This window comes from Branchiostoma lanceolatum, chromosome 4 (assembly GCF_035083965.1).
Source record: "Branchiostoma lanceolatum isolate klBraLanc5 chromosome 4, klBraLanc5.hap2, whole genome shotgun sequence".
NCBI classification, from domain to species: Eukaryota; Metazoa; Chordata; class Leptocardii; order Amphioxiformes; family Branchiostomatidae; genus Branchiostoma; species Branchiostoma lanceolatum.
The window spans coordinates 24645511-24661425 of NC_089725.1; the positions used below are offsets into that span (position 1 = coordinate 24645511).

General features: G+C 45.0%; 3 protein-coding genes across 15 annotated transcripts in view; 1 reads left to right on the top strand and 2 right to left on the bottom strand.

The window, feature by feature from the left end:
- Positions 1-563: 563 nt before the first annotated feature.
- On the top strand, positions 564-11071 carry LOC136433587 (uncharacterized). Of its 3 annotated transcripts, none has more exons than XM_066425936.1 (14): positions 564-756; positions 2072-2175; positions 2909-3030; positions 3415-3557; positions 3963-4113; positions 4394-4540; positions 4774-4959; positions 7654-7883; positions 8160-8377; positions 8745-8942; positions 9203-9282; positions 9622-9759; positions 10055-10236; positions 10435-11071. In XM_066425936.1, exons 2-14 carry the CDS (start codon positions 2091-2093, stop codon positions 10514-10516), a joined length of 1962 nt encoding a protein of 653 aa, XP_066282033.1. In that variant the 5' UTR covers positions 564-756; positions 2072-2090; the 3' UTR covers positions 10517-11071. The 3 variants fall into 3 exon arrangements, with proteins under 3 accessions (XP_066282033.1, XP_066282034.1, XP_066282035.1); XM_066425937.1 differs by having other exon boundaries at positions 2087-2175; XM_066425938.1 differs by having other exon boundaries at positions 2090-2175.
- LOC136433588 (uncharacterized) lies at positions 4771-7362 on the bottom strand. The gene is made up of 2 exons (XM_066425939.1): positions 5820-7362; positions 4771-5592 (listed from the first exon to the last, which is right to left on the bottom strand). The coding sequence occupies exons 1-2, from the start codon at positions 7205-7207 to the stop codon at positions 5412-5414; spliced, it is 1569 nt and encodes a 522-aa protein (XP_066282036.1). The 5' UTR covers positions 7208-7362; the 3' UTR covers positions 4771-5411.
- Positions 11072-11280: 209 nt separating the features above from the next.
- LOC136433584 (transport and Golgi organization protein 1 homolog) overlaps positions 11281-15915 on the bottom strand; it is a 32835-nt gene continuing 28200 nt past the window's right edge. For 10 of the 11 annotated variants that reach the window (XM_066425913.1, XM_066425912.1, XM_066425911.1 and 7 more), the window contains 8 exons: positions 15668-15764; positions 15416-15483; positions 15063-15151; positions 14781-14843; positions 13979-14446; positions 13695-13715; positions 13387-13463; positions 11281-12964 (listed from right to left, as the gene is read on the bottom strand). In XM_066425913.1, the coding sequence (XP_066282010.1) occupies positions 12791-12964; positions 13387-13463; positions 13695-13715; positions 13979-14446; positions 14781-14843; positions 15063-15151; positions 15416-15483; positions 15668-15764 (1057 nt within the window). In that variant the 3' untranslated portion in view covers positions 11281-12790. The remainder of the gene's footprint in view (positions 12965-13386; positions 13464-13694; positions 13716-13978; positions 14447-14780; positions 14844-15062; positions 15152-15415; positions 15484-15667; positions 15765-15915) is intronic. The other variant, XM_066425907.1, reaches the window with a different exon arrangement.

Consider the following 15915-nt stretch of genomic DNA (forward strand, 5'->3'; position numbering starts at 1 on the left):
TCATGCCGAGGTTCCAAGGATCTCCAAGGTCACGTCTTCCTTAACCCAAGGATATTTGAGGCTCAGAACGATGGCGAGGAAAGTGTTCTGTAATTGCCTCTTGCCAGTCCCGGTGCCTATTCTCAGACACAGCTTAACTTCTCAATAACCCCCATAGCCCCTCCGATGAGTCACGAAAACAACAAGTCTCGCTCTCCAGACATGTTGGAAGCGCGTGTTTTGTTAAGAGCAGCTACTGGGCCGGCGGTGTGGCCAGTTCCTCATCTGGCCTACAGCTCCAGACTACAGGAAGTCACGGAAATGTCAACCGGCGGGAGATAAGAAAGCTCCAACATGGGTTTTCCCAAATCTCACTTGTAGGGAGTGGCAAAGAACGTGTATTACTTTCGATTCAGTACGATTGCTCTTATCTTCTATAAGATTATACCAAAGCCATTAAAGATGTACGTTACCAACGTTTCTAAAGTTGTTAAACCACATGAGGGTGTTACGAGTGAGGTATAATAATTTTATTTGTGGATGATGAAAATGTAATCCCCGCCAGATGATTTGGTATGCTCCACAGCAGGATGCACAACACGCCAGTGTGGGGAACTTTTCACAAGTTCTTTTAACATTTAAATTTTCGCTGAATTTGCACAAACGCTCTGGCCATCTTGACGATCCTTTGTGTCGAAGTCACCGCTAGCTGGACGAGGACGCGGAGACGATACTGCCGACAGTTTGCCCTCACAGTCTGTCTTGGATCCCAGTCAGGTACGTAGAAAGTACTGACGATTTAGGGATGATTTCATCTGAGCACATACTGTGTGAGTTAGAATACTTCTGGGTTCGTGAGGAAGTGCAGGGAAGACATGTTTAGGTTAAGACGGGCAGATGTAGGTTGACTGCGACACACTGCGCAGTTTGTTTTTCCAGATTGACCCACAGCGAGATTTGCCTGCTATTTATCCTTGGTACCAGTCACAGACTACCAAAATCACTATCTCAGCAAGGCTCTCGTGTCAAGCAAGTTTGTAAAGGTTAAGTCGAACTCAGGGACTATTTGTTTAACTGAGACAGAGAAACCAAGGAGGTTAAAATATTTACCTCCTTGGAGAAACACATCGTGCTGGCCTTTAATTCCATTGTCGTGAGGGTGAGTTGTTTTGCAAACGTCTTTCGACTTTGCATGTAATTCATAATATAATATTGGAGCAAGGAGGTTGATTGGAGGCAGCTTCCAAAATGGCAGGGAATATTTTCTTAAAATGTGTATGTTGGAAATCTGAGTTGTTATTTGCAACTGACATCTGGTATAAGCAATTATGTCAAGATCTGTTTAACGTTCATTACATAGTCTTATACATATGGCACCTCGGGGTCAGGATTTTAGCCCCCTTGGTCAGACCACGGACGTTACAATCTTTGTTGACCTTGAATGAAGCTTGTGATTTTCCGGTTGTTGCGTAATGAACACTTATCTGGTTGGTGTGTGGAAGTTGGTGGGTACCAATACAGAAAATGTAATCTTTCCCTTGTCACACATCGTACCTGACAAATTACGGTAAGTCCATGTCAGTGTAAGAATCACGCGATGGTACATAGATGATGCAATGGCCGTAAGGCTAACATCCTGTTGGCACCACACAACTACGAACGTCAGCAAATAGTTCAACATGTCTAAGATCGGAGGCAGCTGGGGCTGAAAGGAACCATTGTACTTTGTTCTGCTGACATCATGTGGTCCATGATCATGAATAATGTAGACAGTATCCTCGCAGTAGTGATGAAAGGACAACCAAGGCCGTAACGAACACTGGCCCCAAAGATACTAGCATTAAGGTAAAGACCCATAGAAAGTGTGTGTACAATAATATTGTGCTTCCTAAGACTTCGGGGAGCATATGATAAGTCGTGTTTAAAAGATTTTTTTATTAGAAAACCAATACTTTTGCTCTTCTCCTTAGTTACCTTGGGTTTCTAGTGCAAGTACAAAGTAGTATACTATATGAAATCATCTATTTATTTATCTATTTATTTATTTATTTATCTATTCATTCAATCATTCGTCTGTCTGTTTCACTTTCAGTGTTCCCTATTCCAGCAGGATGAAGGCCGCTGTGTTTTTGTTGCTGCTGCTCCCGGTAGTCTTCTGTGCGCCCAACGGACAGGCTTCTCCTAAAACACTCAGCCGTAAGTCAAACACATGTTTATATTATCCACTGACGGCAAAGGCAGCAATAGTTTCAGTTAGTTATGGTGTTATCTTTCTCCAGATCTAGATATGCTATTTTGTGGAAAGAGGAAACCTTATCATTCGCTCTTAGTATATTTCCCTTGTAAGAACTGGCACCGGAGAGTCTTCCTTCCTCACGAAAATCTGCCAAAATAATCAAATATTTCTGCCTACGCAGTTGTAGAAAAATAAGCAAGTGTGTGAGCATGGATTATTATAACAGTTCACCCAGGAGTCAAGACACAGAGAGACTTTGTGAAAGAGAATTTGTGTTGTTGAAGAAACCTAACTCAATAGAACTTTCACACAGTAAGCAAAAGACGTAAGGTAATGTTATTCCGTCGAGCTCGATATTGTTTAACTCTGCACAACAGCTACATTCAGCCAAGAAGAAATACTTTAAACCTGAACCGCCCAAGTTGATAAACTCCGTATCTCCGTATAGTGAATGGGATATAACGTTACACACAAATTCATACAAAGCTTGAACATGAGGAAAAGAATTGGCGATTCATAGTCAGGAAATCAATTTAACTAGAAGATGATTGGGCATGCGTGAAAGTACGTGCGAAAGTATGTAAGGGAAAGGGAGAGAATGGAGAAGTGGGTGTGAAAGGAACAGATATGATGTAGCAAGGTCCTACTTGTCAAACTTGGATACGAGCTAAGGTGTATCCCCTCCCCCTGCAGTGGTCAGCACGCTCGGGTATGGAGACATCTCCGTGTCGCTCAGCGAAGCCATCCGCCGCCTGGAGGACATCTCCCGGATGAAGGGGAAGGACGAGCGCGTGCTTTTCGAGCTCAGGAACAAGGTCAGAACATTTTACACTAACGGTAACAGTTAGCTGGAATCATGATGACACTGTGACATTTCATATGAACTTTTGCGACACCAGAATATTGTAGATACTTTTGGTGTGCCCACGGTGTCCTGTAAACGTTAGTAAAAAGATTATGAACTTTCTCCATACTTTCTCCATACTTCGACTAATGCTGTATGACATATATGTATCTTAGTTCGTGATCTGCATGAAGTGGAAACTTTGCACACTTCGAGTTGTCAAATGACTTGCTATCCTTTGCTAGATGCGCATGTCAGACAAGTGAAGCCGGCAGAGTATTTCACACGATCATGTTCTGATTCTATGTTATATCAAGGAGGTGTTGACAGTTTAGACGCCCCGTTATTGCCACAGGTTGCCCAGCTCGAGCGTCAGTACAAAGACAGGGAGGAGGAGTCCCGTGCGGCAGGCGAGGTGCTGGAGGACGTGCTGGCGAGATGTAACGACTCCGAGAGGAGACGGCTACAGGAGCGCTGTCTGCCGTGTCTGGGCGAGAGGTGAGGGACGTGGGTCACTGGGGAGGGGTGATGGGTTAGGGGTGGTGAGTCATCACGAATGAAGATGGTGAAAGAAAGAGTATACTCTTAACCTCATTTTCTATGTCATGGCCGGCGAAGCCTAGTGAACCTAGTCGGTTCTACGCACCACGTGCAAGAGTATGAGTATATGAGTGTGAGTGTATGTCATGAAAACACTGAATGGCGATCGCTAGGCAGTGACATTTCCCGGCCTGCTTGGGACAGAGATACTTTTAAGAGATCAACGTTTTATTGTGCAGTTATCTTACCGGTCGGTAAGCTATACCATACATTGTATTTGTCGACAAACAGGCCAACCTTTATGGCAAGTCTGAGACCGTCGTTGACGTAAAAAAATAAATGTCATTTTGGCGCTTGTTCCAGGTGCGTGGAGTTTTACAACGACAACTGCCACGAGAGGAAGGCCCAGGTCGTGCGGCAGATCACACGCCTTTTCCTCAACGATGAGGGACAGACCACGCTTCTCAACCCGGGGGACGCGTCTAAGGACCCCTTCTTACAGGCCATCGGTCAGGTAGGGTAGAGAGGGGAAAGAGGGAAGGATAGAACGTAAAAAGAAAAGAAAGCAAAGAAGGAGCAAGGAACTTGAAAACAAAAATGAAGAAAAAAAGAAGAAAAAAGAAAGCCTAGAGAAAGAAAGCCTAGAGAAAGAAAGACAGAAAGAAAGACAGAAAGAAAGACAGAAGGCAGGAAAGCAAAAGAAAGTGAAAGAAAGAGGGAAGGGAGGAAAAAGAATGAAGAGAGGGATGAAGTAAACAATCCCAAACTTGTATATTAAACTGTTTGCGTTTCAGCTGTGCAAGGAGCTGCGGGAGTGGTTCAACGGAAGCGTCTTCCACGAGGTGGACCACTACTTCCGCGACAGGATAGACGGGGACTTCTTCAAGGAAATCGGGAACGACACCAAGGAGTTCTTCGAAGATGTTGGAGAATTCTTTAAGGTTTGTCCCTGCTAATGGTCCGCACTTCTATACTATACCTCTATTTTATACTATGCATATGTTTGGTTGTTGCCATACATTGTACCGTGTACAATTGTCGTACAATAAATTTCTTCTTCTATACACCAACTTTGTCTCACACCCACCCCGAAGTTTGTAGGTGAAAACTACAAACAGAAAACTTGTATCTTGCGCAAGAATAAAAATCCATTTTCTCCTCTTCGCACCTGAAGGAAGATGTCGCCACGTGGTTCCAAGAGGACCTTGTTGACTTCTTCGAGAGGGACGTGGCGGACTGGTTCGTCAACACGACCGCCGACGCTAAGGTCTTCTTCGGCGAGGAGCTGCCGATCTGGGCCGAGAACACCCGACGGGAGTTCGTCGACTTCTTCGAGAAGGACGTGGCGACTGTCTTCCAGGTAGGTGGTAGTGACGACGTACAAGAGGGGGAAACGCTTGCAAACAGTATGGATGTGATGTGTGTCCTTAGGCGAAAAAAACAAGAACTGCTCGAGCCTTGTATTATTGCATGCGGTCTGAATACGTTTAATTTTTATCGGAATGAAATGGCAAACATCAAGACAGTCATTTGAACTCTGTCAATAAAGATTAGAAAAAAAATCATAACCGTGTTGAAGGTTCAGATCTTCCTCCAAAATATTTCATCTTCAGTGGAATCAGAGGTACCGGTGTCATGTATACATGTATTACATCATGATGAGAATGAGTGTCATAGAATATGTACCCAATTGACGACGATGTCTCGTCGACACAAAACAATGTAGGGATTAATTGGTCATCTGGCAGTCTTTCACTCAGCCGCAATTTATTGAAATTTACAGAATAGAAGCGAATCTTTCTCAGCTCACAGTCAGTCGAGGTTCTTGCAGTTTGAGACCAGCATGTCGCGGGAGAAGCAGCGGCTCATGTGGCCGTCCGGCCCGGGAGCGTGCCAGTGGTCCGCGTGGCACTCCGCGCTGCAGTACTGCGCCAGCTTACAGTATCTGCACGTCCGGAACGGATCCATGCGTTTTCTTTTGTCGCTTACGTAGCTGCAAAAGGATGGAGATGATTTTGAGTGAAAAACAACCAAACAATCTGACAAAGAAAACTTTTTTCAATACCCATATCTCATTTAAACCCCAGAATTTTAGCACATAGATGGTGCGGCACGTGTGAATTATAAAATGTATGAGGTTATGGAGGCAAATGACTTTAAACATCTTACTTAGACATGATTACAAAAATCGTGGCCTATGTTGTACACCCGCCCACCTACCTCGTGCAGGGGGGATTGGAGCAGAACACGGGCATCACTCCCTCCGCCGGGTCCTCGACTTCGTACATTTCCTGCCGCAGGGAGTAGAAATCATCGCCCTCGTCCATCTGCAGACGGACCCGCAGGCTCTTGCGCCGAAAGTAGTGCAGCTCCATCGTCCCGTCCAGGAACAGCCGCATCACCATCGCCCACTTCAGCAGCGCTCTCACGAAGTCGCAACTCTTCCACCCCCTCGCCCTCTCGATGAACACCAGGACAGCAGGGAGAACGTCGGCGTCTTTGAGCGCTTTGTAGCCCATGATGCCGCCGGTTTCCAGGATGTAGAGACCCGTCCTGAGCGCCATCCACAGAACCCTGAAGCTGTTGTGCTTCCTGAGTATTGTGGCGATGCAGGTAGCGAACGTCGGGATGTCCCCAGTCTCCTGTAGCAGGGCGCGGACCAGGTCGTCCTGCTCGGTCAGAACGATCACATCGTGCAGGAGGTAGGACACCCCGCCGTCGCTGTACAGCCTCAGCCCGAAGGCTCCCTGGCGACAGGAGGGGCAGTCGAGGTGGTCCTTCTTAGGTATCATCGTTTCCGTCTGATCTGCCAAGTCCAGCATGAAGCCCTGCAGCCATGGCCAGATCTCTGGAGTGTACTTGGCCAGCACGGCCGCGGCCGGCCCGTAGGTACACATCATGGAGAACCTCTCCAGCAGGGCTAGACGGTAGGAAACTATCCAGTCTTCACCCATCTGACGCATCTTGATGTAAGAACGCTTGCGGCTTAGATGCCCCTTTTTGTTCAGTTTCAGCGAGACCTTGCTATCTTCACGTCCGACCCTGGTGTCGTCAGCCTCCCTGAGGTCCCCACCTCCTCCCTGTGGCTGTGCACTTTTTCCAAGGCCTGCCAACTTCCCTTTGTTTCCAATGTCGCCTTTCTCGGCAACACTTAGCAGAATATTTTCAGTGGCTCTCTGGTGATTTCCCCCTTCCTGTCGAGAGGTATTGCCGTCATCGCCGCGCATCTCCCCGCTGGTGTGATCGTTCCTTTCCGCTGACTTCTTCTCGAGACCGTCTTTGTGGTTTTCGTCACCCACTTTGCTCTCTGTTTTCGTCAGTTGTTGTCCGACTGAGCTTTCCACGAGATAATCACGATAGACGATTGAAAAGAGGAGCAGCTTTTCCAGAACGGGTCTGAAGTTTGTGTCCACGTAGCGCTGGATGATCTTGCTCTGGTGGAAGCTGTCGTACGGCATACACCCCCTCAATGTCACGGTCAAGCTGGAGTCCCACAGGTAGCTTCCGGGCGGACCGTGAGGACAGGCCGCGATTTTTTGGACGCACTCGTCTATGTTGTACAGGCAGTCGGTACACAGGCACCCGCTCTTGTGAAATGATACTGCCATCTTTAGCTGAACGGTGTCTCGTGCGGAAAACAAACTAACGAACTAACAAACAAACAGAGCACAAGTCGCAACGACGTGTCGATTCAGGCAGGCCTTAGAACTGTTTTGTTTGCCACCGTTTCCATGGGCACTACGGTGTACCATTGTTCCAGAACAATGCTGGCGGAGACAATGAACATGTACTTTGTTACGTTTAATATGACATAATTTGTTCCATCATAACTGCAGTGGGGACATGGGGTAACTCACAACAAACCATGTGAGATGTATACCTTATCCGACGAAATTAACTTTCAGCGGCATTTGTCAGCGTTGTTCTGGTGATTGCTGGATATAGTTGCTGAGAAAACTTATGTAACGTCATTGGTTTAGGTACTGCTGGCCAGTATGACAACGTCTAGGAAAAGTTGTGTGTCGTTAATTCTAACGTCCAATCTGTCCTTTAGAATTTCGGCAAGGACATATCGCTCTTTGTGGACGAAAAGGTGACCCCTACTTTCAAAGAACTCCGCGACGATGTCAGAGAGTTCGTGGAGGAAGACGTGGCCGACGCGTTCTCGTCTGCGAGCGAGTACGTCGGGTCGGCTGGCGAGACGGCCGATGGAGCCGCTGATGCCCTCGGGAACACCGAGAAGTTTCTACGGGGAATCAACATGCATCTGCAGACCGTGGCAGGGTGAGTGAAGGAATAGATACATGAATGAATGAAGTAAAGCAACTAACTTTGAACGTTTTAGAAACTAACTTTGCATTCGCGATAACAATATGACCGTACACGACAAATATGACACACTAGTAGGTCATCGAATACAAGAAGAAATTGTAAAATGGACCTAGCTGAGTGGCAGTAGCGAAGGTAAATAAGACAAGCATTTCGTCACTGGATTTGATCTCTAAACAACAGATTTCTGCCTGTCAACAACTGCGTTATACTATACATGCCTTCCTGCAGTGGTCTGGACCAGGTGGGCAGGGTGCTGCAGAACGCCAGCGGACACGCCAAGAAGGCCGTGGAGCAGGCAAAGACTCAAGTACACGACTTCTCTCACAAGGTGGAGGACTTCTTCGAGGACGCAGGAGATCAGATAGCGGACGGCTTCCAGACGGCCGGGAGGGAGATCAAGGACTTCTTCGAAGATGACTTCGCGGGCTTCTTTAAGGATACGTTCAGTAAGTGTCATTTATCTATCGCGGCAGATCGCTAGATTGAGGTGTGTATTATGCCCGACTGTGTCCAAAATCCTGGGGTTGTGTCATACGCTAATATCCCGCTCATACTCCTCGCTTAGATTTTGTTTGAACTTTTGTTTATTCATGACAAGCTCAAATCGCCCTGCAGGCCGCTTTTCATTGAGGTCATGAGGGAGGAGGTACGGGTCAGACAAAATATAGCAAAGATACAGGTCACATAGCATATCGTGTTTTCATAGCCTCCGTTGCAGACTCATTTTTTCGGCTGTTTTCTTTTGAAGTTACCGTTTTCTTATAACTTCTTTTCTTATTGCTGGCCTATTTTCATGTCTCCCCCTTCCCGTAGGTTTCCTGGGCCGGAGGCGTCGCGCCCTGGACGACTCCTCCCTGCCCGCCGCCCTGATCAGCCTGCCCTCCCTGCGCGGTCTGCTCGCACAGAACGACGTGGACGCGCCGCCCACGTGCCAGGCCATCCTGCAGGACTCCCGCAGCTGCGCCAGGCTCGTGCACACCTGTAACGACTGTAGCGTCAGGACACGGGATGGTAAGGCCGAGCTTTGCTCTGTATAGTACATGCCGAGGAATTTTGGAAAGGGTTGGTGCGGGTAATATGAAGGGTGTTGTAAATGAGGGCTCTGTTTATCTGTGTTGCTAGTCGACGATATCAACGCCATAGACAAGACAGCGACTATCCATCATCAAAAATGCTTTCGGTGAAAAGCAGCATTGTCATCTAATATAGGAATGCCTTCTGGAGTTGTATGCTGCTATAACGATATGTGATATTGCCCTTCTCTTCATCAGTGTGCCCGGAGAAACAGGAGATCCTGAAACAGTACTTCTCATCCCGTAACGCCAGCAGGAAGACGTTGCTGGCCCTGCAGGTACGTTTCCCCAGAAATTTTCATAAACACTGAACTTTGGACTTTTGAAGATTGTGAAAATCAAGACAACTACGAACAAGATGAAGAATTCAATCTGCATAAATCTTGCAAAGAAAACCTTCTGTTTATCATTGGTATCGGTATGTGTATGGCACAAAGTGAGCGTCTTAAAAACCAGGCGCAGACACGCACTTCGTGGACTATTTTGATGAAATATCTTACGCCCTGTCAACTTTTGTGTCAATGTGAGAGGATTGCGCAACTCCCTTAATGTTGACAGGGCATGTGTAGAATTAGCAGTAGATGTGTACAAACAAATGGTTTCTTTTTCATGTCTAGACCACCAAGAGGCTGTATGAGAAGGCTTTAAACATGTCTCGCGGAGACCAGTCGAAGGTTGAGGACAAGTGTGACTGTCTCTGGGCCTACCATGTCGCTGAACTTCCCAGGGAACAACGCCGCTTCAACGTCACTCAGGTAGGGTAGTAGGATCTTACATATTCCTTCAAAACCTATAAATAGACTCATCGGGTGATTTGGAGTCGATAACTGTTAACTATGGCCTTGTGTTGTTGCGATTTTTTTCCATTACGTAATACGAGACGAATACGCATGTTTACTTACAACTCTTTAGTCCGACTAGAAAGGGGAAGATGCACTGGGTGACTTTCTAATCAAACTTTGAAATCATTCTTAAGTATTTTACTTAGAAGAGAATACTAGTTCTACTCAAAGACTCACTCTGCAATGATTAAATATTGCACGTGCACAGCTTACGATCCAGCCTGGGCCCGACCGCGTCACGATCGTCCGCGCCGTCGTCCGCATCTTCGACGCCCCCGAGAGGACCTTCATCGTGCCGGTCCTGTCCGAGAACAACCCGGAGACGGACCCTGCTATCATCGCCGGCCCCATAGCCAAGCAGGCGCTGGAGTGGTACAAGGCACAGCTGCCGTAAGTAGTGGGTTCTGTATGTTTACCATCGCACCGGTGGGAAAGGAACCAACAGAAGTCAATCAATGGCATTTCAGCACCGAGGTCAGAGGCTGTATACTAACTGGACACCCGGAAATCATTCATATCGTATCTACCAAACGATTGCAATTGAAAACTACGAAACACATGCTTATAACTTGTCTTCTCCATCCACAGAAGCACCAAGAACCCAGGAGGCGACAAAGGCTTTGCCGTTGAGATGCTGTCTGATGCAATCCTGCGCCCTTCAATAGCCTAGAGGGTCCTGCTTTCAACCGTCAAACACGAATATTCCTTATGCTTATGACCGTCTATAGGCAAATATCGAGCCACTCACGGTGTAGTTCTTTTATATATGTTTCGTTTCAGAAGTTGTAAAGCTCTTTGAAGTTCTCCACAACTGTCAACGTAAACACGACAGGTTGAGTCATTTTCTGTAAAACTGAAGTCAACGTTTGCAGTATTGAGATGATAAAGTAGGACTGATTGATCATACCTAATGGTACATGGTTTACTAACAAAGGACTTGGTACAGGAACAAAGGTTGTAACTTGTCTCTCCAGTGTTTATAGAAATTGGCATGGCAGGTTTACCATGCAAGGTGTAAGTCTGCACTGGTTTCATGAATGTGTTCACATGGTGACTTTCTCTTACGGTTAAAACGTTATCAAAATCTAGTTGTTTATTCATTGTGTGCTCCTTGAACTTCAAAAGTGGGTACATGTTCTATGTCACTGGTAGAAGACTCGTTGCTACAGGCTTCTTTCCCGGGCTGAGATTAACAGGAATGAAATAAAAGGCTGATTAATCTTAATCTTGTTCTTCCAAATTCCTGTTGCTTTATATTTCAACATGTCCTGTTTCTTGTGTGAAAATTGAAGATGTTGCAGAGAATATTCAAACCTGACTACTGATATCTCAAGTGTTTCCTCATCAAAATGATATACATTCTGTTTTGCCAACTCACCTGAAATAATTGTCAGGATCCTCCTATAAAAAACGAACCAGTCCAAGCAGTGCATACCAGTTTAAAGTTGTTTTATTTCTTGGACAGTTTGTGGTGGCTCCAGACTAACTCAGATGAGGAATAAAAGACTCCCTACTAAAGCCACTCCATTGTACAAGGCAGCTTTGCACAGCTTTAGAATCACAATAAATATAGTCTGGAATAAAATACATGTTTTCTGTCTGTGGAAGGACAGTTTCCACACAACATCCCAGTGACATTAGTAGCAGCACAACAGTTTGACAATAGTTGTGACAAAAGATGTCCCCTCCGCCTGAGCTTTGGATACTGGATATCTAACAAAATATTAAAGAACTATTTGTGACATTTGGTTGGCGAATTTCCACATATATAATGGTCAGAATGACTTTTCCATGTACATTTGTACTCATCCCAAACATGTTGAGTTAGGGGACATCCTAGTTGAGACAAAGCTAAGATAACAAATTCTGTCTGTCTGAACATACTCAAGTATCTGTTTTACAACATTTCCTTTACACTCTCTTATTGTAGCTTCTTTGTATTCTGTACAACTTTTTACACACAATTGCAAGCATGCAAAACCGCTTAAAGGCTTTACATTATTTCTTACACTATTAAACTAGATTACTAAAGAAAATGTTGAGAAATTTTCTTTGCATTGTAAATGTCATGTAGCAGGCATATCCATTTAAATATGGTCCACACTTTTGGCAGCAACATCATCCACCATAAAAATAACTGGTAAGGTCACCCCTACCTACCATTTACCTTAAATCTATGTTAAAGGCAGCATGTAAGGCATAAACATTGTTGACAGCTCATAAAATGCAAATGCTCACACAAAGTTCTAGTTTGTCTGCTCTACCACTGAGACTAGCTACCCAGGTAAGCACCAAAAACCTGCTATGCCCACTGAAACCACCTATCCAAAATCACAGGTTGTCTCACTATGAATACTACTAGAAACACTGACACATTCAAGTGTAGTACATTCATTAAGAGTACATTATCACAAAGTTTGTCCTTTCCAGACACAACAGTACTCCACCTAAGGGAACACACTAAATAATCTACCATGTACAGTACTCCAAAATAATTACCACATTTGGTAGGAACTCAAACTAAGTGAAGCAGAAAGTAACCATTGCTTAACATGCGAAACCAAAGAGCTTCACATACACCATTTCAAATAACCTTTACCATAAGAATTAAATCGACACTGATTTTAGTATTTATCAAGTCATGGTCATAATAACTAAACCATAACTCATACAAACATACCAGATTCAAACAGCCACTTTCATTCATTTTCTTTCAACCCTTCAAAAATTTAGAGGAAACTCCCCTAGTTGTCCTACATACATATGCAACAAAATGATTGCTTCATACTTCTCATGACTTTGCATCCTAACGTCTTTAAAAAGATACCTTACATATGAGCAGAAGATGTGCCACTTTGTAAGGCTGGACAATCGAGACACTTAAGAACCTCCAGTCAAAACCAGGGGTTAAAAGACAGTGTTTGTGTCCTCTGAGGTGTTTGTACTACGTGGGGAGTCTGGAGGACTGCTGTTGAGACCGGTCCCTTCTGTCGTCATCACTCGGGGGTGGTCTTCTCCCCATGGGAGGGGGGTTGGGGGATCTACGGAGAGGGGGAGGACCATGGGGGCTGAAGTGTTGTGGAGGGGGGCCGCCAGGAGGTGGGGGGCCCATGTAGTGCTGCAAAGCAAGACAGGCACAAATTTAAACTTACATTTTTATATTCAAACCTAACAAATTAACTTTTAGAGTCAGCATTTAGGATAGAGTAGTCACATGCTATATTGTTCTTCATTGTTTATTTGTCTCTTCGTGTTACTCGCAATTAGCCTCTAGGTAGAAATTTGCAATAAACTTACCTATATTATATCATATTCTGGGAAAACTCTGAAAATTGAATCTACAAAATACAATCCTAACAACAGATTAGAAAGGCCTAAGTGTCTGCATAGTTTTTAAAACAAACTGGAACATGTAATCTTTACAACAGTGTTAACCTTCTCCCTGCTGCCTAACTCTGTAACCAATAGGGAATTGGGTGCCAAACGGCTACTTCAGTGTGCTAAAGGTTAAGCAACAACGTACGAGTTTTGACCACTCACCTGTGGGGAGTCCAATGGTGATGATGTCCGTGGTATACCCATGGGGGGAGGGGAGGGGGGCCCAGTTGATCTGGAGTCTGTGAGAGACAAAAGTCAAGTTCTGTATTAGTCAACAGAATATCACATCCTAAAATGTGGCTGTATGAAGGGAGAGATACAGTCACAAAAGTGCACAGGACGCAAACTAAGAAAGAAATAAGCCAAGAAATATCTCAAGGTACAGGTACACCACTAAAGTCATGTGTGGACATTGAAAGATCACAAAGATTACAAGAAATTCAGAAAAAGACGTGAACAGAGGAGGTCACCTTGTGAGCCTGACTCCTCATCTGAAAGACAGACAACACACAAGACAGCTCAGAGAAAAGCACACAGAGCAAGGAGAACATCACAGGTGAAGAGATTCATATCAAAATCACAAGAGCAAAGATATAGCGTTGAATCAATGTTCATATGAAAATTCATAAATGTAGTAAAATAACGTCTTTCAAGTCATAATTGACTACAAAACTTCATCTTTTCATATCTACAACAATAATCAGTCGAGTGCTACCATTGGAATGTTGACAATACAACTCCTGAAAGGACAAACCTGGTCTCCTGGGAGGTCCTCTCAGCTCTCTGGGGCCTGACATTCTGCCAGATGAAGGGGGTCCGCGTGCCATGGGAGGGAGGGGAGCTGACCCTCTCCTCATGCCAGGGGGTGTCATCGGAGGGAGGCCTCCTCTAGGGGGTGGGAAATCCATGGGGGGACCTCTGTGTGGACCTGGGCCATAATCCCGGTCAGGTCCGAAGTCCCGGTCAGGATGGCCAAACGGTTCTGATGGCGGTCTACGGTCAAAATCTCTGTCAGGAGGAAAGTCTCGTTCAGAGGACGGTCTACGGCGGTCGAAGTCTCTGTCTGGGAAGTCGTCCGGAGGGCCACGGAATGGGGGTGGTCCGAGGGGAGGGGGCCCCATGGGTGGTGGGGGACCTCGGAAAGCCATCTCTGGGGGTGGAGAAGGGGGTCCGTCAAAATCACCATTGCGGCCTGGAGGCGGGCTTCTGCCAAAGGGAGGGCCTGGATAGTGGAAATATAAACACAGGAATTATTGCCATACACAATAACACTTTAAGTCTTTAACACATGTTTGCACATTAAAAACCTGGACCTTATTTTCAAGCAGAAGTAGATCCTCAGCAACATTTCTTGGTACAAATGATAGTTAAGCAGGAAGAGTTTGGGCTCTGAACACTGAACATCTAAAGGCTTAGTCCTTTCATTCTCTGTATTCCATAAGTATTTCCATTGGTATACAACATGGAGAGATGAGTTGCCCAGCACAACGGTCATACATCAACTTGTCAGATGGTGCAAAGCTACTGGTTGTGGTAAGACATGTAGTTGTACCTACCGTGCCTGGGTGCTCCTGGGGGAAGCAGGGGTGGGGAAAATCGAGGAGGGAAAGGTGGCGGCCCTGAAATAAGAAGAAAACGTTATGATAGGTAAAGGATACATGTAGATGACAGCAGTTTGTCTCTTACAATCATCTCTCATTATCTCTCACAATCACCAGGAAAAACTTGCTTTGATTCCATCAGTACAAGTCAGCAGTGGTATGGTTCCATATGGTAGATGTCTACATGAAAAATATCCAAACATCTTGTCTCTGAAAGACCTTAAGTTGTACATGTACCATTGATGGGTGTTGGCTTGATCAGAGGTGGAGACTGCATCAGGTATTTGTCCTTCTCTTTGGCGAGGGCATTCTCAACTTCCAGCAACCTGCAGAGGATAACAGAAATGTACATCTAAGTTGCGTTGTGGGAAGGGTATACAGCTTTCTCAACATTGCAAACATTGAAGACTCTTTGAATGACTCTCAATGAAGCCATGAATCCATATAATGTTACACACTTTAGACCATGTGATTAGCAATTTAGCACATTTGGCACCTAAATTTCCATTAATATTTCCATTAAATTGTCATAAATCAAAATTGCTTTGGACTCAAAGAATGTCTTATGGAACTATTTCTAGGCTACTCACTTCTGCCTTAGTGAGGCAGCTTCTCTTTTGGAGTCCTGTGCTTCACGTTCTGACGTCCTGGCAGCCATCTGTGTAGAAATGAAATAATTACAAATTTTCAACCTTTTACTCAATTCAAGATATTTCACAACAAGCAGCATAGCATGAAACTTAGGTTGGTATTTTGAAGCCTTGTTTTCCAACTATTTGCATGAAGAAGTGCAAAGCAAATACTATGTTTTCTCCTGCAATATAAGTAGAATTGTCACTTACCCAGCTCTCATGAGCCTTCTTCTCAATGGATGCTATCTGGTTCCTGAAGCTCCTCTCAGACTCCTGCATCTCTTTCAGAAGGTCATCCTTCTGGTTTCTGTGAATAATGAATAGGGGACAAATGAATAAAATAAAACAATGTGTACGAATTTAGGGGTGCCAAAATTCTCTTTGTTGCTATTCTCACTGCTCATTATAGACAACTTGTAGCTAACAATGTAAAAACGACTGAGCAATATGTATGTATT